This window comes from Apodemus sylvaticus, chromosome 20 (genome assembly GCF_947179515.1).
Source record: "Apodemus sylvaticus chromosome 20, mApoSyl1.1, whole genome shotgun sequence".
In the NCBI taxonomy this organism is placed as follows: Eukaryota; Metazoa; Chordata; class Mammalia; order Rodentia; family Muridae; genus Apodemus; species Apodemus sylvaticus.
The window spans coordinates 3720882-3743193 of record NC_067491.1 but is presented as its reverse complement, the minus strand read 5'-3'; the positions used below and the strand labels follow the sequence as shown (position 1 = coordinate 3743193).

General features: G+C 35.6%; 2 protein-coding genes across 2 annotated transcripts; both read left to right on the top strand.

Moving 5' to 3' along the window:
• Positions 1-5591: 5591 nt before the first annotated feature.
• Positions 5592-6533, top strand: LOC127671236 (olfactory receptor 6C76-like). The gene has a single exon (XM_052165968.1). The coding sequence runs from the start codon at positions 5598-5600 to the stop codon at positions 6531-6533; it is 936 nt and encodes a 311-aa protein (XP_052021928.1). The 5' UTR covers positions 5592-5597.
• Positions 6534-20914: 14381 nt separating this feature from the next.
• Positions 20915-21877, top strand: LOC127671204 (olfactory receptor 6C2-like). The gene has a single exon (XM_052165934.1). The coding sequence runs from the start codon at positions 20915-20917 to the stop codon at positions 21875-21877; it is 963 nt and encodes a 320-aa protein (XP_052021894.1).
• The last annotated feature ends 435 nt before the right edge of the window (positions 21878-22312 follow it).

Below are 22312 nucleotides of genomic sequence, written 5' to 3'. Positions count from 1 at the left end.
CCTCACCCCTCTTTCTCTTTCTTCCTCTCCCCCTTTCCCCCCCACCATACAACACAGAAAATTTACATATGCAAATAAGGATTCTGTTTTGTTTTAAATCATGGGTACTCAAGAGAATCAAAGAGGCTTGGTAGAAACCATGTTATCTTGGGAAAGGCAGGATCCTCACAGACATTCTATAAGGACACTCCTGGATGTGCAGGTATACAGGCATGCACACATACTCATATCCACACACAACCATGCTGACCTCACAATCTGTATGGGAGGCTTCACAATGAATAGCTAATTCTCCTTTCTTTTCCCTTTTATTTTTATTAATCATTTTATTTCTTTACATTTCAAATGATATCCCTCTTCCTGGTTATCTCTTTACAAACCCCCCATCCCATCTCCCCTCCTCCCCCTCCTCTTTGCTTCTATGAGGGTTCTCCTCTACCCATTCATCCACTCCTGCCTCACTGCTAACATCCCCCCTCACTGGGGCATCAAGGCACCACAGGACCAAGGGCCTCCCATCCCTTTCATATCAGATAAGACCATCCTCTGCTACATATGTATCTGGAACTATAGATACCCCCATGTATAATTTTTGGTTGATGATTTGGTCTTTGGGAGTTCTGGGTAGTCTGGTTAGTTGATATTGTTCTTCCTATGGAGTTTCCTTTCCCTAGCTCTTCCACTGGGGTCCCCAGGCTCAGTCCAATGGTTGGCTGTGAGTATCTGCATCAGTCTTAGTCAGGTCATGGTAGAACCTCTCAGGGAACAGCCATACCAGGCTCCTGTCAGCAAGTGCTTCTTAGCATCATCAATAATGTTGGGGTTTGGTGTCTACAGAAAATGGATGGCCTTTCCTTCGGTCTCTGTTTTATTTTCCTCCTTGTCTTTCCTTTAGAAAGGAACATTTCTGGGTTAACAATTTTGAGATGTGTGGGTGGTCCCATCCCTTAACTGGGGGCTATGCCTTTCTACTGGAGGTGGTCTCTACAGGTCCTATCTCCCCTTTGTTACATATTTCAGCTAAAGTCATCTCTGTTGAGTCCTGGGAGCCTCTTGCTTCCCTGGGGTCTGGGACTTTCTAGTGGTTAGCCCATGTTCCCCATCCCCCATTGCTATATATTTCTATTCCATTTCCTGACCCTCTGTACTTCTCTCCTGTCCCTTTCAATAACTGATCCTGCCCCCTTTCTTCTCTACACTTCCTCTCCCCCTCTGAGGTGGCTCTCTTACTCTACCTTCTGTGATTGTTTTGTTCAACTTTCCATGAAGGATTAAAACATTCACATTTTGGTCTTTCTTCTTCTTAAGCTTCATATAGCTTGTGGGCTATATCTTGAGTATTTTGAGCTTTTGGGCTAATAACCACTTGTCACCATGTGTGCTTTTTTGTGTCTGGGTTACCTAATTTAGGATTATATTTTCTAGTTCCACCCATTTGTCTGTGAATTTCATGAAGTTGTTTTTAATATCTCAGTAGTACTTCATTGTGTAAATGTACCACATTTTCTGTATCTGTTCTTCTGTTGAGGGACATCAGGGTTGTTTCCAGCTTTTGGCTATTATAATTAAGTCTGCTATAAACATAGTAGAACATATCCTTGTTATATGTTGGAGCATATTTTGGGTGCCAAGTAGTTGTATAGCTGGGTATTCAAGTAGAACTATTTTAAATTTTCTGAGGAACTGCCATATTGATTTTCAAAGTGGTTTTATCGGCTTGCAGTTCTACTAGCAATGGAGGGGTGTTACTCTTTCTCCACATTCTTGCCAGCATCTGCAGCCACCTGCATTTTTTTTAGATTACGATTGCATAGATCTTGCTTTATTTTTTTAGATATTTGCTTTATTTATATTTCAAATGGTATTCCCTTTCCGCATTACCCCTCCAAAAACCCCCTATCCCATCCTCTCTGTGCTCACCACCCCCAAATTTCCTGACTTGCATTCCCCTATTCTGGGGAATCGAGCCTTCACAGGACCAATGGCCTCTCCTCTCATTGATGTCTGAAATGGTCATCTTCTGCTAGATATGTAGCTGGAGCCATGGGTCCCTCCATGTGTACTCTTTGGTTGGTGTCTTGACCCCTGGGAGATCTGGGCATATTGGTTGCAGAATACCCAAGATACAACTCACAGACCACATGAAACTCAAGAAGAAGGAAGACCAAAGTGTGGCTACTTTGATCCTTATTGGAAGATAGATCAAAATACCCATGGCTCACAGCCAACCAATAGACTGAGCAAAGGCTCCCCAATGGAGCAGCTAGAGAAAGGACCCAAGGAGCTGCAGAGGTTTGCAGCACTGCAGGAGCCACCTAGGATTTTGATCTTAGCTATTATGACTAGTGTGAGGTGAAATCTCAAGGTCATTTTGATTTGAATTTCCCTGATAACTAAGGGTGTTGAATATTTCTTTAAGTGCTTCTCAGTCATTCAGAATTCGTCAGCTGAGAATTCTCTGTTTAGCTCCCTACCCTATTTTTAATAGGGTTATTTGGTTCTCTCGAGTCTAACTCCTTGAGTTCTTTGTATATTTTGGATATTAGCCTTCTATTGGATGTAGGGTTGGTAAAGATCTTTTCCCAGTCTGTGGGTTTCTGTTTTGTCCTATTGGTAGTGTCCTTTACCTTATAGAAGCTTTGCAATTCTATGAGGTCCGATTTGTCAATTGTTGATCTTAGAGCATGAGCCCTTGGTGTTCTGTTCAGGAAATTTCTTTCTGTGCCAATGTGTTTGAGGCTATTTCCCACTTTTTCTTCTATTAGATTCAGCATATCTGTTTTTATGTGGAGGTTCTTGATTCACTTGGACTTGAGCTTTGTACAAGGAGATAAGAATAGATCAATGAATATACAATGAAAGGTTACTAAGCATACATCAAACCTAGTCAATAGTCTAGTTTGTTCCTCTATCTATTTTGAATGAGCTTAATAAATGTTCAGTATGCCTTCAGAATTTTTTCAGATCTTTATATTTTAATAATTTTCAAAGATGGGCAGAATTTCAATAAGTAGCTCTATTATTCTTATAAAGAAAAGGAGCAATATCCACTTCATTGTCTCAGAAAATTAAGCTGAAACTATGGTTAGTGGGGTTAGCAGCTTTTAGTGTAAATAAATGTAAATGGAATTTTATGAACAAAAAATACAATTCAAATTCAGCATCCATACCAAAGAAACATAAATTAAAAAGTATAGTGCCTTACAGCAATAAAACCGACCCAAAATTATCTAACAGAGAAAAATATCAGAGGACTATAATGAAAAAAATGTAAGCTTATTTTCTAAAATGAATTAGATAATAAGAAAATATTTTTGAGTACTAATATTGTGAGTTGTAAAATTATTGCCTCTAATTCTTGACAATATGCATATCTATTAACTATATCTTGCCTAAATTATCCAGTATTATTATCAAAGAAAATAATTATATGGCACACTTCATGTCCCAGTGGATATTTCCTCTTGGCATTTTGTGCTTTGTTACATGTTTATATGAAATTAGATTATATTACCTTTGCAAGATTTTTTGTATTAAAAAGTATAAGCTATATGAAATAAAAACACATGGTGTTATTTCTTCAGTGCTGTTTGCATTCCACATTTCTCCAACAATAGATGTTTCAAAAGAAAATTTCTGTAATTCACCTAATTATTCAGCTTAGCTTTAGGGCACACTCAGCAATGCCATCTCTCAAGAGAGACAGTCTAACTCTGCTTTGCTGGATGAATCCCTTGTGTGTGTTTCAAGGAGTAGGTAAAAACATAAAATGGAAATGCTTCTTCTGGAAAGAATGTTTAGAGAAACCATTTTCTAACAATGGTGTAAAAAGTAAAATTTATAATTACAGGCCATATTTCATTCACAAGAAATATTGGAAGCCAAAGGAGAAAATATGTTATTTGTCAAATTTCATAATATCCATGGTAAGTACTTTGTTATTTCTTGGAATTTTAGAAAACAAGAGATACCAGATACTGGATATTAGGGTTACAACTAAAATTTTCAGGTGATGTTCTATCTCAACAATTTCTACTCATGGGTCCTGTAGGTCTCCATCTCCCCAAGAGTGTTGATTCTTGATTCTCGCTCATGCTTTGTGTCTTTTCATCTTTTACAAATGAAGAATTTCACCTATGGAGCAAACCAAATATAGAGCCTTATTACCTCTAAGCTGTAAATAATGCCTTCTTCCCTTTTTTCTTTCTTCATTTTGTTCCATTCCTCCTTTCTCTCTTCCCACTCCTCCTCCTTCCCCATCCTTCTTGAGGGTCTTAGCTACATCCCAAGATAGGATAACCTCCGCCCCCGAATTCCCGTTGTTTGTCAATTTCCCTATTCTGTTTCCACAACCTTTAGCTTTACTATTAAATCATAAGTTGCAGACAGAGACTTTTCTACTCAATATAAACAAGCAAGCAAGCAACCAAGCAAGCATGCATGCAAACAAGACTTTTTGCTTTGAGACTTTTATAAATAGTGTGCACTGACCTTGAGGTGCCCACTGAGAAAATTGCTACTCATTGGGACCCAAGAACTTCTCAACTTTCTTAAACCACAAATTTTTTTATTACTTTGAAGGGTTTGGAATTTAGCAGTTTCTACCAACACTCGATCATATCACCTATCAGGCTTATACTTCAGAAATTTTCTTTGGATTCATCCCATAGTTTGTTCCTGTTACTGTATATAGCTCAATTATCTCCCTAAATTTCAACTACACATGGTATAAGTTTGTTATGTATGAAAAACACAAAATGTAGCTATAGGTGAGACGTGTGAACAATGGTCCAAAACAAGGTATTAAACACTGACAGTAGGTTAAAATCCCACTGAGCATTTGGGTTTGAGCTATTCAGCTAAGACCACTTGGCATTACACAATTGCACATTTACACTGTTCTGTATTTATGTTCTATGGTTCTATTATTCCCTTTTCCATTTCCTAGTTATTCTGTGTCCTAAGTTCTTTATCTGGCTGTTAAAATCTTTTATATATAGTGAAGATAATATAATAAAAAAAGACTGTGTTTTTGAAATTTGGAGATTTCTGAATTTGTTTCCTTAGGGTTATACAAATGTTGATTTTGATGGTCCTGACTCCCTTGTTAAATTATTAATGCTTCAGATAGTGAGGAATAGTATTAAGCATGTTCTAAGATTGACAAATAACATTTAAATGTTTGACTTACAAAAAGTAATGTATTCCTTTGTTGAGATTCTTTTCACGATAAAATAATATAATTTTAAAGTATGTTATCTACTTTTCAAATATTTCTGCTCATGTGCTACAGCAAAAGCCTGTCATCAAATTGTTTTCATCTACCGATGTACTTAGTAGAACTATTAAGTGCTTACCTTGTTACTAAATATCTGTAGATCCAAGGCAATCACTAGATGTTTGATTGTTTTGTGATAGGTAATGTTCATGTTTAAAACAGTAAAATTTGGTGAATGATTTAATATTTCAGTTTGTATATTGTTACAAGTTTCATATGGTATGATAAAATGACGATGTTTAACCACCCATATAATTCATACTTTTCCTGACTCTCTAGCTCATTTCACAATTGCAGACTTGGCAGAACACAGGAAGAAATGAAAAATCGAACATCTGTGAGTGAGTTTATTCTTTTGGGATTAACAAATGACCCAAAGCTAAACATCTTGATTTTTATATTTTTATTTCTCACTTATATTTTGAGCATTACTGGAAATCTGACCATTATTACCCTCACTCTGATAGATTCTCACCTCAAGACACCCATGTACTTCTTCCTTCGAAATTTCTCATTCCTAGAAATCTCATTTACCACAGTTTCCATTCCTAGGTTCCTTGTGAGCATTGTGACAGGGGATATGACCATCTCCTATAACTCTTGCATGGCTCAGGAGTTCTTCTTCATACTCCTGGGGTCAACTGAATTTTTCCTTCTGACTGCTATGTCCTATGATCGCTATGTGGCTATCTGTAAGCCCTTGCATTACGCCACAATCATGAACAGCAGGGTGTGCATGCAGCTCATAGTTAGCTGTTGGCTGGCTGGATTTCTCATCATCTTTCCACCTGTGATCATGGGGCTTCAACTGGATTTCTGTGACTCCAACATCATTGACCATTTCACCTGTGACTCATCACCCTTGTTGTCCATCTCTTGCACAGACACAGCCTTCCTGGAGCTCTTTGCGTTCTTTGTGGCAGTATTCACTCTCATTGTAACCTTAGCATTAGTGATTCTGTCCTATTCCTTCATCCTCAGGACAATTCTAAGAATCCCCTCTGCTGAGCAAAGAAAAAAGGCCTTCTCTACCTGTTCCTCACACATGATTGTTGTGTCCATTTCCTATGGAAGCTGTATATTCATGTATGTCAAAACTTCAGCAAAGGAAGGAGTGACTTTGACTAAGGGTATAGCAGTGCTCAACACTTCTGTTGCCCCAATGCTGAATCCTTTTATTTACACCCTTAGAAACAAACAAGTAAAAGAATCCTTTAAGACCTTGATCAAAAAATGTATTTCAAATAAAATTTAATGATTTAAAGAAATTCACTTTTTCATTTTTTTAAAAAGGAACATTATATGTGAGGTGTATTTACATTATTGTATTTCCCATCCACTGTTGTATTCAACTTATCTGAATGTTTTTATATTTCCCATATCAGCTTTTCTTGACACAGTTACCATTTTAAAATTTACACATACCTTGAAATTTTCTGTGTGTGACTTACTTGATGCCTGTAATTCCCCTTTTAATTAATGTAATGTTTTTCATGTCTACCATTTTATCTGCCTTAGTTTTCATGATAATCTTCAATTTTAATGTCTTTCTATATATTTCCTCTATTTTATCAGAAATGTTTTCAATGTAAATCTTTGATTTTATCACAAAAGTTTCTAATTCCACCTTCAATTAAATTAGAGTCTTTATATCTACCATTTTATGTGTAAAATTTTTCATGAAATAGTCAATTTTAATTCATTATTTTGTGCATAAATATACACTTATTCAAAAAATGAAAAAATGATTGAAGGCTAATAATGTATTTGCTGCACCAAAGTTCAGGATTCTATGAGTAATAATACATGTGTGCCATGGCTTCCCCAGCTAAACATATGATTCATGTGCCTGATACTATGATTTCAGCCCCACAAACACTCCTGTTATCCCAACTATTGATACTGTTTTCTCTTTGATTATCATTGCAAAGTATGAGGCACGGGTTGGTATTCCTGTGATTTGGATGCCTGTGTTTGTTGGAAACTCAGAGTGTATAATGGAAATGAATTACTGGGAAATAAGCAGTCAGACTTCTCACGTGCCTAATCTAAATCCTCAGCTGCTCCAGATTTACGTTGAGAAATCTTTACTACTTCTCAAAATCTCTCAGCCAGAACTCTGTTCTTTCCCAAGGTCCTTCATGGTCACTCTGAAAATTTTTCTCTTCATTTTGACAGGTGGTATGGATTTTCCAGGTGGAAATTGTTTTATGGCAGAGCTATGTGTCAAGCCTTAAGTTCACCTTTTCAATTTTCATATTGAAAATTACTAAAGAACCAAAGCGAATGTCTTTTCCCTAAAAATACTATTGGAGGGGACAATTTATCAGCAGGCAATCTGTCCATCATCAGGTTTTTTCTTTGCTTCATGGGAAGGTTAACATCACAGATGGCATTCTATATTCCCACAATACATAATGCCTGGTTCCTATGGGAACCAGAGTAGAGCATTACTAAAATTAATTTGTCAGACATGCCATTGTTTTTCTGTCTCTGGGGATGTGCATGCTATGTTTTTCTCCCAAAGATTCCTCTTATATTGTAATTCAAACAGGTAAAGTGTGTCTGAGGCTTTTTAGGAGACTTTTGGAAAAGGTATAACTAGACAATATCAGAAAAATCATAATATACACAGGATTTAAACACAACAAAAAATTTGGAAGTGTAGTAACTCACTTTTTCCATCCTTACTATTTAGAGTTTAGGTTAGAAAGATAAATTATAACAATAAAGAACCTTAAAATGCTTAAATTTTAATTAAGTGACTTTATAAAATTTGCAGCCTGATAAAAGGGATAAAAGTAAAGTAATATTTCTCACCTGAAACATAAAATTTCCTTTATTATATATAATTGGCAAAATAAGTGGGGACTGTGTCTGGAATAAGATGAAGCTGAGAATCTATGTGGTTCCATTTACCTTGGTACTTAGTTTTATAAATCAAGAACTGAACTTGCTTTATTATGCCATGGGTACATTTTGTCAATTCTTGACTCAGTGTTTCTGTCTTATATAGTCCTCAATTGCTCAGAACATAGATCAAAAATATATGACACCAGCTTTATGAGAGAGTATAATTCATAGCTAACTTTAAAAAAAACTTACAACTGAAAAAGTAATAATTTCCATATGCTGTTATCCAAAAAATATGACAGATAACTTTCAGAGTGGGAATAAAATGTTTCAGTTTATAAAATACAGGTTGATTATTTCTGTTGTGATCATTGCATGGTTTCAGAAGACCATACCAGGTCAAACAGTTCCACGTGAACTTTATTGAGAGGGGAAAGAGCAAGGTGGCAATGGAAAAGGAAATGGAGAGAGAGAGAGAGAGAGAGAGAGAGAGAGAGAGAGAGAGAGAGAGAGAGAGACAGACAGAGAAAGAAAGAGAGAGTGATAACAGACAGAGAAGGAGAGAGAGAGAGAGAGATCAGAGGGGCCTTCCTTTATATACGGATGGTGACATAGTTGCAGGTAAAGGTTGGAGGTGGGTAAAGTGGATTCTGGGAATATGGTGGCTATTGACTTGGCCAACAGGTGTGCAGGTAGTGCTGTCATCTGTGTGATGTTACAGGTTTTAGAGTTCGTGATACTAACAGTTTCCATCCCTAAAAACTTTAGCTACAAACTTTCAATTCAAATAGATAACTAATTTGCCATTTTTCTGTCTTATAACATAAAGCTTTTACATTTTCTAATTAGATCTTCTATCTTGAGGTTAAAATATAATAGCTTCACTTCTCTCATTTTGTTGAACACATCTCGCTAAATTGTGTACTAAAAATTAAAAAAAATAAATATTAAAGTTACAAACAACCTCATCTATAGCTTTATGAGAAGAAGCAAGAACTTAATAGAGTCAGCTATTACCCTAAAAGTAATTTGTCTAACCTTGACATAAGGGCTTTTGCCTTGTAGTGTTGTATCATTTTGTGCCCTGTTTGGCTGGCATCTCTTGGACATCTGATATTTTCTGAAGAGGAAATCAAAGGTGGATCTAGGAGAAGATGGGAAGTGAATAGGAGCTGAGAAAAGTTTTCTTTATGTCTTCCATCTTCATTGATTCTTATCATCTAAATGGCCTTCAACTGATGAAATATGATGATATTGTGGCACACATACTTTATGGAATGCTATTCAGCTATCAATGAAAATGAAACCATGAACATTTGAGGAAAAAATAAAGGAATCTAAAAAATCATACTGTGTGAGGTAAACCAGACCCAGAAAGATAAATGTTTCATTTTTTCTTTCAGATGTGAGTACATATCCTGGAGCAACTGTAGAGACCATTGGGGGCCATTTCCAGGGTAGAGGGTAAGGGGAATAGCAGTTATAAGTGGTCTGACTAAGGACATTAAAAAAGGTCTTTCACTTCTTAGGGAGGAATAAATACAGAAGAATGAGGCTGGATGGTAAAATAACAGTAAGGACATCACAAAGGCTCATAAAAAATATCTACTATTAATTATTTACTGAAAATCTAACATTTATAATTCAGTGTGTAGGTATACTTTTATACTTTAATAAACTTTTCTCATCTAGGCTGATAAAACTCCCTTCAAGAGTCAAAGATCTCCTAAGAAAACCTGCAACACCAGATATGAGAAGCCATCTTTTGAGTTGTCAATCAGCGTTGTCCAAAAGGTGACAAAAATTGCAGACACTCCTGATGTTGCCCTTGGTTACCCCCAGAGGTAGAAAGTTGAGTATCTTTGTTGAAGACATCATGCACTACAGAGAGGGACCAGGGATCCCTCAGGTATAACTGACATGAATGCCTACTCCCTGTGGACTAGCTTTTAGGGTAGCAGAAGGTGATGTGTAAGATTCCAAAGGTAAGAAGCAATCATTAGGCCTACCCAGCTATGATGCCTATAAGCCACAACTACCAGCATGGCACGAAAAACCTAAGGGTCCAATAGTGGCATTCATGCCTCAGTGGTAACCCACAGCCCTTAAGAATGGCTTGAGAATGATCTAATAGAGGAAACCAACGGACAGCCATTCAGAGCTAATGTAACCATGGATATTGGAATACTGCCTACAATCATGATATTCTAAACCAGTATAACCTGGAACACACACACACACACACACACACACACACACACACACACACACACACAGAGAGAGAGAGAGAGAGAGAGAGAGAGAGAGAGAGAGAATAAAATACAGGTAAATAAGGAGTGCTGAGAAGGAAAGAGTCTTCCCTAGGAAGAGCACACCAATTGATTATCCAATGGTTATCCCTGAAAATATACATACAAGTAATATATAGACTGAGGGGCTATATTTAGGAATATATTTATTTATAATTTTTAGATTGCCTTGATTTAAAAGAGAGCAAGGAGGGTCTATATGAAGTGGTCTGGAGGGATTGAAGGGAAAGGGGAAATTATCTAAATCTATTATAATATCAAAACAAAAAAGAAAAATAATAAAAAAGAGTTGGAGAAACTGTTCCTATTAGACAAGCCTAGAAAATCATATGTACCACAATGTATGTTTTCACCCCACATGCTGTCAGTTATGTCACCACAAAAATCAGAGGTAAACTTATAGAGGGAAAGAGCATAAGCAAGGGAAACCTCTGCTTCACTTCTGCCACACATCACTCTTGCAGGAGATTCAATATGGCTGAGGCATGTCCTATGCAAAACCTGAGGTATGAACCATCTTGGAAAATGCAAATTTTAACTTTCTAAACTCCAGAAGACATAAAAGCAGGTGTGGGTTGGAATAGAATTAAATGAGAAATCTATGCCAAAACAATCCATAATGAGTCCTTTTCAACTCTAAAAATGATCACTATAAACAAAGCAAAATGTTCTGTTCCTTGTAGTAAAAAGGGGCTACGAAAGGCACCCAAATAAAAAACAAATATGATCATCAATTGGAGATGTGTGAACATAACATGAAATAAGTTAGTCATTGTATGTTCAAGGTCTTTTTAAACAAGCATAATTTCAATTAAGACTTCAGTAATGAGAATTCATATGTGCATGCAATAACAACTGGTAAACAAAGAGGACGCCACATTGAAGGGAGTGGGGAGTATAGATGGAAGCTTGGAGGAAGGAAAGGGAAGGGATAAATGTAATTAAATTATGATTTCTATTTATTTACTTAATTTATTTATCTTTTTAATTTATTTGCATTTCAAGTGTTCTCCCCTTACTTGGTTCTCCCCATCCTGGAAACCTCCTATCCCATCCCACCCCCCACCCCTGCTTCTATGAGGGTATTCCTCATAGAATGAGCTCTAGGTAAATCTAAGGTAAGTAATAAGTTCTAGGTTAGCTAGAGAGATACTATCTCCAAAAAAAAATCATCAACATCATCATCAACAACAACATTGTGGTGGTTTGAGTGAGAATGTCTCCCATATGTTCGAATGTTTGGTTCCAGTTAGTAGACTGTTTAGGAAAGATTAGGAGATATGAGATTGTTGGAGGAGATGTGTCACTGGTGGTGGGTTCTGAAGATTTCAAAAGTCCACCCTAGGCCCCGTCTTGTTCTTTGCCCCATATCACAGATCAGATATCAATTCTCAGCTATTGTTCCAGCACCATTCCTGCTTGCTGGCCTGCCCCCATGCTTCCCACCATGATTATCATGGACTAACTCTCTGAGACCGTAAGCAAGGCTCCTGTAATGAAATGCTCCCTTTTATAGGATGCCTTGGACATGGTGTCTCATCACAGAATAGAACAGTAATTAAGACAACTGCCACCACCACCTTCATCATTGTCATTGTCACCATTCCATTTTAAGGTAACCATGGAAACACTGCAGCAAAATAGATGGTTACTTTGTATAAAAAATTTTATGTCTACCATCACAGAAAGAAAATTACTTTCAGGGACTATAAAGGTAATTTCATTTGGGGAATAACACTTCTATGGGGTATTTTCTTATTCCCAACATGAAGCTGTCACTAGTACAACCTAACCCAAATGTTACACTTGCTTTTTTTCTTGAAGTTATCATGTTCAAGACTAAGAAAAATATAACTTCCTCATAATTTAATTTGGGAATGAATTTTTGAGCATTTTCTGCAGTACAGGAAGATACACACCTAAATTTGACCCCTCTTAATATTGATAATATACTATGTTGCATGAAACACTTTGCTAATTATTATGTAAATGCTACTTAACTTAATCAAAATAATAGATTAAGGAAGTATAACCATGAACTTTATCTGTTCATGCTGTTGACTACTTGGCTATTAAAACCAATGAATTCATGAAATTCTCAGGCAAATGGGTGGAACTGGAAAATATAATCCTAAGCAAGGAAACCCAATCACAAAAGAACATACATGGTATGTACTCATTGATAAGTGGATATTAGCCCAGAAACTTGGAATACCCAAGACACAATTCACATAGCAAATAATGCCCAAGAAGAAGGAAGAACAAAGTATGGATACTCTGGTACTTCCTAGAAGGGGGAACAAAATACCCACAAAAGGAGATACAGAGACAACTGTGAAGCAGAGTCTGAGGGAAAGACCATCCAGAGACTGCTCCACCTAGGGATCCATCCCTTACATAGTTTCAAAACCCAGACACTATTATCAATGCCCACAAGTTCTTGCTGTCTGGAGCTGGATATAGCTGTCACCTGGGAGGCTCTGCTAGTGCATGACAAATACAGAGGGGGACACTCTCAGCCAGCCATTGAACTGAGCACAGGGTCCCCAATGGGGGAGCTAGAGAAAGGATCCAAGGAGCTGAAGGGGTTTGCAGTGCCATAAGAGGAATGATATTAGCCACCCAGTACTCCCAGAGCTCCCAGGGACAAAACATCAACCAGATAGTACACATGGAGGACCCATGGCTCCAGACACATAGGCAGCAGAGGATGGCCTTGTTGGATGTCAAAGGGAGGAGAGGCCCCTGATCCTGGAAAGGCTTGATGCAGCAGTGTAGGGGAATACCAGGACGGGAAGTAGGAGGGGGTTGATTGGGAAATGAGAAGAGGACAAGGCTTATGGGACTTTCGGGGGAGGTGAGAAACCAAGAAATGGGAAATCATTTGAAATGTAAATAAAGAATATAGCTAATAAAAAGAAAGAAAGTATAGCAGGGTTCTCCGGAAGTGGATTCCTGGCATGCAATAAGGACACATGCTCCACTATGTTCATATAAGCCTTATTTATAATAGCCAGAAGCTGGAAGGAATCCAAGTGTCCCTCATTGGAGGAATGGCTACAGAAAATGTGGTGTATTTACACAGTGGAATACTACTCAGCAATTAAAAACAATGAATTCATGAAATTTTTAGGCAAATGGTTGGAACGGGAAAATATCATCCTAAGTGAGGTAACCCAATCACAAAAGAATACACATGGAATGCAATCACTGATAAGTGGATATTAATTAGCCCAGAAGCTCTGAATACTCAAGACACAATTAGCATATCAAATGATTCCCATGAAGAAGGAAGGAGATGGCCCTGATCCTGAAAAGGCTTGATCCAGCATAGTAGGGGAGTACCAGGACAGAGAAAAGGGAGGGGGGTGATTGGAGAATGGATGGAGAGAAGAGGGTTTATGGGACATATAGGGAAGAGGGAACTGGGAAAGGGGAAATCATTTGGAATGTAAACAAAGAATATAAAAATTAAAAAAAGAAAGAAAGAAAAAAATTGAGTGTTATGTACCTTGATGACAGGTCAGAAATTTTGTAGACAGGGTTAGAATTAATCTTTTATTTTGAAAAATATTATACCATATTTCCATTAAAGAAAGTGGAAAGATAGTTGATTGATAGGCAAAAGATATTTAATTAAGAAAATAATAAATAATGCCAGATTCCTGGCATATGAATAATGTATAATATTTTTCATTAAATAAAACTGCATCATCACAAATCACCTCTGTAATTTAAGCTACATATTTTGAGAATTTCATATCTGGGTATTGTATCTATGTCATTTCGGCATCTCTCTTTCCATCTTCTTATTCATCTAATGCTCCCATGACCCCTCAGTTTTATATCATTACACACGTATACATATGTATATATAAATGTATGTGACTTACTATTTTTATTTCATATTGCTCATGTATTTAGAGTTGACCATTGAGGACTAGATAATTTATCAGGGAGCCCTTACCTAGAGAACACTGATTTTCCCCTCTCTTTCCAGCAGTCAGTTGCTTGTGGCTTTTATCTAATAGTTGGACACTGAAAGTTCTCCATTTGTCTTCACAAGTCAATTGGTCTTGTCATTATAATTTACTTGTTTTGAAAGCATATTCTTGGGGTTTGAGAGGGGAATCTTTCCTTTCATATCTAGAAGACACTTCCTAGTAGCAGGAACCCTGGTCCTCTGGCTGTTAAGATTCCTTCTACAATCTCTTCTCTGAATTTTCCTGAGCCTTATTTATATGTGTTGCATTGTAGATTTATCAGTTGGTACTAGGCCCTTCATATAGAAGACCTGAATATGAGTAATTTCTTTTTTTTCTGAGCTTTGTCCTTTGATAAAGTATGCATTTCAAAAACAATGCAAAGTATGCACCATTAATGCATTCAAAAACAATGGAAATTTTCAGAATGATTAGAAACTAATTAAATGCCAGATTTGCAAAATAGAGACCAAACAGAATAACTGTTGTGAGAAATACAGGTATTCCTTGACTGATAGTGGAGTTTTGTCCTCACAAATTCACCACAAATTGAAAACATAATGAATCCAAGAGTAGTTAGTACCCCTAGTCTACAGAGCACCATAGCTTAGAACCACAATTCAACCGAGAGGTCTGAGTATAGACTGCTACCCTCATGATTATGTGGCTGACTACTGCTGCAGCCCAGCCCTGAGGCAGAATCTTAGCACATAGCATCATAGTTAAATCAAAAGACAAATTTGCAATATTGTTCTACTCTATACTTAGCACTTTCACACTGTTGCAAAAAGAGGTAGTTAATTGAACCATTGTAACTCCAATGCCATCTATAATCATATAAAAACAATCTATATTACTACAATATAGATGTATAAATATGCTTATGAATACAGATGTGGAGATGAATATACAGAGAAAAATAAACTTTATGAATGAATTCTAATACAATTATTTATGTACAGCAAAGAAAAGACTTAAAAACATCACTTTAAAACTAAAGCAATCATCTGTTAAGGGAAAGGAACATGAATAAATACTAAAGAGACTATAATATGATGTAGTAAATAAGGCATTTACAGTCTTGAAGCATCACCATAGTTGCAAAAGGAAAAGGAACCTCATAAAAAAGGAGGCTAGCCATCCCCTACTTTAATCAAAGATCAGTTCCAGAAGCATCAGTTCTTAAACTCTGGTGTTTGAGCTTCTAGATGTGAGATGTGAGGAGACTGTGGCTTTGTGGTGCTGCCACAGCATCTAAGTAGTCTGAAAATTATCATGATAAAGTACAGACAAATGTTTATTACATCTGAGCAAAAATTACTGAGTTCTTTAAATATGTAAGTACACTGAAAAAAAACACCCATTGTTCCAGAAAACTAATTATTAAATGAAATCTGAATTAGTTTCAACAAGAATGAAATGTGTTCACAAAGATTAGTATTGGATCAGTTAGGAACACTTGAAGACAGAGGGTAGCCTTCTAAATAATATTATATAATCCATATTGATTACTAAATAATGTTCAATATAAAAAATAAATTCCTTTTAACATCATTATACCTGTCTTGAAACTGAAAACAAATCAGAAAAAATGATTAGTTTAAAATATAAAGACTTAACAATAGTTTACACAATGTATGAACTATTTTATTTATATATTTAATCTTCTGTTGATCTGAATTTATACATCATCAGTTCCCTATACTCCTAGTAAATAGTAACACAAAAAATACATACTGCTTATTTATACATTTTATTTTACATGCTTTGAGTCTTATACTTTGCTAGGAAAAAAATGTTGAAAGTTTAAAGTAACATTTCATGGAAAATGTGTCTTTAAAAGATAACTACGGTTGGTAGTAACTTGAATAAAGGGATCATCTCTGACATGAGTGTTTTGAATAGCCATTTTGGTATCCCATAGCTCTTCACAATTCCGTTCCAAATATTACAGTAATGGAACAAGACAGCATAAGAAGAGCGTGTGCCTTTTGTAGTGTGAGGAAAGAATAATTATTAAAGGGGAGATAAGAAAAAAGTCTGGCCCATCCTATACTATAAGTACATCTTTCTGTAAATGTAGTATAGAAAATAGGACATAGAGAAAAGAGAACTATCCATGAAGCACATTTTGTAGCCTTTCTTTCAGCTGAGGTAGGTATGGTCGGGTTCCAGGGAATTCCAAAATCAGGGGACAGTGACGTTCTTCCCCTCAGTTGTTCCGTGTTCGCTGTTGCTTGCTAAGCAGTGTGTTTAAAGTTTTGCTTACAGAACTAGCTTGAAGAAAAATATCAAAATATCATTTGGGCCATTAATTCTGGCAAAGATCACCCTTAATACTATTAATGCACCTTCCACTCCCTCAGGAGACCACTCTAACTCCCAGGTGCATTAGTAAGCTCTTGTTTCAGCTTATCAATACTATAAATTACATTTTACTTTCAATTAGTGGCTCTGAATCAGAGTCAATGAAGACACTGTTTTTTTGTTTTTTGTTTTTTGGTTTTTTGTTTTTGTTTTTAACTCAGCTGGTTTCCCTGTTACAGGTTGGCCATATAAAATATCCTCTATCACATCCATGACAAAACTTGTATGAAACCTATTCTGCATTAAGAGGCCAGAGCCTTAATATTCCAAAAAATAAAGAGAATCCTCATGTTTAGCCTAACTGTATTTAACTACTCAGATTAGGAAAAAAAAATCATTCATTTTAAAATCCATCCCGACGATCATTAGGTACACAGATACAAAATCTAAGGTGAGTTTTTGCACGCATTTAGACTGCTGTCTTATTGTGACTAAATCATATTCTTGTCACAACTAATGATTTTTTTCTTTGTTGTGATTTTATATTTTTTAAGGGCTGAGAATTCAACCTTGGATCTCTGTTTATAAGAAACAAGAGCTATACCACAGCCTAGAACCTCACTTTGTTTTTTACCTTTTATTTGTAGACAGATTGTTTTCCAAGCTGATCTAAATCTCAGTCTGTAAAATCTCAGCTGGCCTCAAACCGAGAACCTCCTTCCAGAGTTTCCCAAGTGACTGAGACCACATTCTTGTGCTGCCGTACCAAGTTTAACTGTGAATTTCACTTCTCAGTTTAGGTAAAAATAAAACTAATGCCTGGAAGACAAATTAAAATGTAAGTATTTTCTTATTTTTCATGATGATATTTTTCTTTTGTGAAATTTGTTAAAATATGAGTATCTTATTTCTCGAGGCAATTTTTTGTGAAGTTTGATAAAATAAAATATTTCCTATCACTTTCACTATAGATAAAGATAATACAGATGTGTGTAAATATGTACATGTATATTTAGCTTGGGGAGCACATAAATATATAAGATTTAATTTTATGTCTTCAATGTCATTTCTTTTGAGAAGGTATTGATCACAGATACAAATTAACAAGTCTACAAAGCTTTGAATAAATTTTCTACTGTATAAATTACAAACTGTATAGCCAATAGAATCACCAAATTTAGTTTGCATGTAATATCTATAGTTTTTAATGTAACTAATTGTATTGATATTAATAGCTAAATCTAAAAGTATCCTCACACTATTATGAGAACACTAATTAAACATAATAGCTGAAAACTTCTCACTAATAAATATGTACAAATTTTTTTTGTATGTGTGAGCCTTTTATGCACCCGCTTAGTTGATTCAATGGTCCATGTTCTCCTGGTGACCTCCATGTCCTCTGACTCCTACAATCTTTCTGTCACCTCTTTGGAGAGATTCCCAGAGCTCCTGGGAGAGAGACTTGATGGAGACATCCAATTTACCCACAGTCAGTTTTTATTGATTACTTTCATGTGATTTGGAATAGAATTTAAGTGAAAAGTCCTGTGGAGATGTAAGTCATTTTTTTTGCTGACACAATGCCTAGTTTGAATGACTTATAGGCTGCTCAACAACTTTATTGTAGCATCTGGAAAATCCAGCATTACCTCTTACTAAGTAAGCACCTTTGGCTTAAGTATAGTGCTTTCACTGTGAAGGACACAATTAAAGCACTTTTTAATCAAGTAGAAACTTTAAAGAATAAGAATATATAAATACCTAGTGTCTGCCTCTCAAGAGGTGATGTGTTTACTCATAGCCCAAGAAGCTATTATATTCCATGATGTGGGGGTAAGATATGTATTATGTTGTTGTGTAACTGTACAATATGACCAGCACTTATCTCAAGAATGTCATAGTTTTCTGGGAGACTGTAAGGGCTAGAGTATCTGGAAGTCTTCTGGGAGACTTTATCTTCTAGAAATGGCAAAATAACAATATACATGGTAGGTGGGAAACCTCATGGGGTCACACTCCTAAATAAAGAATTACATGTAACTAATGACTACTGCTAGAGGGAGAATTAGGCTTTCTTAGAGGTAAGACTCTTATTTGGTTATCCAATAAATTGTATCCTGAAATCATATACATACAAGCAATGGAAATGACTCAGTAGATTATATTTGTATGTGTATATGTGTGTGATGCATATGAGAGAATGTTTATATATTTAACAATAATAATCAAAAATAGAGACCATCAATTGTAGGAGGGGACTGACTGGAGGTGATATATATGGGAGGGGCTGGAAGGAGAAAAGGTAAGGGAAAATGTAATTAAATTTTAACTATAAAAGAATGTCATAGTTTGGGAGGAAGAATAAGAAATGAGCAATATGAAATAGACTTGAGAAGGAGACAGTGTACCTGGCTACTCTCAAGTGAACTGATATGGTAGCTTAGAAATTATGCCAAATGCACCAAGAAAGATTGGTAAAGATTATTTGGAATATGTGATATGAAATCTGTCAGAGAATGAATTGTTCTCATATAAGTTCTGTATAAAACAATACAGAAGCATGGAGCTATAACTATGGTATAGAAGTATAGAGTAAAAAATATGATGTCTTTATAATTTATTCAGTATTGTTATAATGTAGTCTAATGACATGATCTAACTGAAACTAATCAGATAGATGACCTGGAAAAAGTCTAGGCACTGTTGGCTATGGCACGGAAAATGATAATAACAGGTTAGTTAAAATTAGCAATTGTGGACTATTCAATAAGTACAATTAATATTTCAGCATATAACAACCAGAATAATTATAGCCATGCCATAGAATAGAGACCCAGACTTGTGAGTATGAGTGTGTGTGTGTGTGTGTGTGTGAAGTATTACTTGAAAGTTTATTTAAATATCATGTCCTTCAACTGAGTATATATTAACATTTGCTACATTCAATTAATATAAATCACTGCAAGTATTTCCTCACGCTGCAATTTACTGGTTATATATAAAAAATAATCTCTGTGTTAAATATTAGTAAATGATATAAAATAAAGAACTGTTTACTATTAGTGGTAGTAAATGATATAAAATAAAGAATATTAAAGAGTTAGATGAAATGGCCAATGTCAGCTTGTTTCTATAAGTCTTCAGTTTAAAAAAATTGATTTCATTTTTATTCAATGTGTTAATTACATGTTAATTAGGTTCAGTGTGATGTTTCTACTCATACATATAAGGTACACAATCAAAACAAGTGTGCTTTTGTCCACCCTCCTATCCATCCTTCCCAATCTGAAGAAATCATTCTTGTATATTCATACATACTGCTCTTTGCCTCCACATTTCAAAAAGAAAATGTGGTTCGCAACTTCCTACATCTGACTTATTTCACTCAAGATAATGTTTTCTATTTCCATTAATCTTGCTGCAACTGACAGTATTTCTTTCTTTTCTTTAGCTAAATAACATTCCCATGTGCACAAATCCATTTTTCTCTGTTCATTCATTTATGGGCAAGCAAGAATCTCTTTAGTATGCTGACTTTATTTTTCTTCCTTACAAAGCCACATGTGGGATACCTGGATCATATGATAGACTTATTTCAGGTTCAGTTTGATTGTTTGTTGAGGAATCTTAATACTGCTGTTCATAATGGGTATAAAAATTTACCAATACAAAAGGGACTTCTTTGTCTACCTACTCATCAGAAATTATTTATTATGGTTGTTGTTGATATCTGATAAAAGCCTTTTCTATCAATTGTGAAATGATGCCATATTCTAGTTTTGGTTTATATTTATGAGGGATCTGTGGTAATTTTCCTTCTTTAGTTCTTGACATACCTGTGTTTTTTTTTATCTTAGTGTATTGTTTGGGCTTGCCTTGTTATTATTGTTTCTGGTTTTACTCTGTATGCCTGGTTAAGAGTTTATCATTGTTACTTCTCCTTTTCAAAAAATCATATTTTAATTTTACTAATATTCTTTCTTGTCTTTTTTTGTTTCCTGTTTCATTGATATCTTGTCTTTATCATGGCTTCTTTTGGCTTGCCTGGATTTTATTTCACCAATTTGTATAATATCTTATTGAAAACAAATATTCCACTCATTTTATTTTTTATTTCATTTCTTATGCTTAGATAATTTGACTATTTACATGCAGATTGCCTAAAATGCCAAAAAATAGTTATGAGAAACCACACGGTAATAACAACATTCATCTTGCTGGGACTTACAGATGATCCGGGGCTCCAAGTTCTGTTTTTTGTCATTTTATTTCTGACATATATTCTGAGCATAATGGGGAACCTTACAATTATCATTCTCACCCTGATGGACTCCCATCTTAAGACACCTATGTATTTCTTTCTCCGAAACTTCTCCTTCTTAGAAATTTCATTCACAACAGTTTGCATTCCTAGATTTCTGTACAGTATATCAACTGGGGTTAATACCATAACATATAATGCTTGTGCCAGTCAAATATTTTTTGTTGGACTCTTTGGAGCCACAGAGTTTTTTCTACTGGCAGCTATGTCCTATGACCGCTACGTGGCTATCTGCAAGCCCCTGCACTATATGACCATCATGGACAACAAAGTTTGTGCCACCCTTGTCCTCTGTTGCTGGCTTTCTGGGCTGCTGGTCATTATCATACCCGTTGGCATGGTCCTCCAGCTGGAATTCTGTGACTCCAACACCATTGATCACTTTTTCTGTGATGCGTCACCTCTTTTCAAAATCTCATGCTCAGATACGTGGTATTTGGAGCAGACTGTCATTGTTTGTGCAGTGCTGACTTTCATCATTACACTAATAGTTGTGATTCTCTCTTACATATACATTATCCGGACAATTCTCAGATTCCCTTCTGCTCATCAGAGGAAGAAAGCATTTTCCACCTGCTCTTCTCACATGATTGTGGTTTCCATCATGTATGGCAGCTGCATTTTTATCTACGTGACACCTTCTGCCAAAGAACAGGTGTACATCAATAAAGGAGTAGCTATGCTCAATACATCTGTTGCCCCTTTGTTAAATCCATTTATTTATACTTTGAGAAATAAACAAGTGAAACAAGCTTTGAATGACACAGTAAAAAAATTGCATATCTCTTACACAAATAGGAACATGTTGGATTTAAGCAATTAGTTGGCTAGTTTTAATTTTTCTTGAATTTTTAACTATTTCAGCCAGGTTAACTTTTTCATAGTCCTTTACATCTTAATTTGGAAACCCACTTATGTCAAGATCCATTGTAGGATAAGCTAATAACTAGCAGATGGTCTTCCTAAAAAGTCTCCCTTGGAATATAATCCATGATGGATTTTTTTCAGTAGACAAGGCAGAGGAGAAATTCATTTTAGAAAATATTATTGTTATTAATATGCTTTTCCTGTTATTATTAAACATATATAACAATCACTAGGTATTAGCCCACTGTTTTGAAAAGATCTCTTGCTATTATTGCTTTTGGTTTTACTCTGTATGCCTTGTTAAGAGTTTATCATTGTTATTTCTCCTTTACAAAAATCATAGTTTCATTTTACTAATATTCTTTCTTGTCTTTTTTGTTTCCCATTGTAT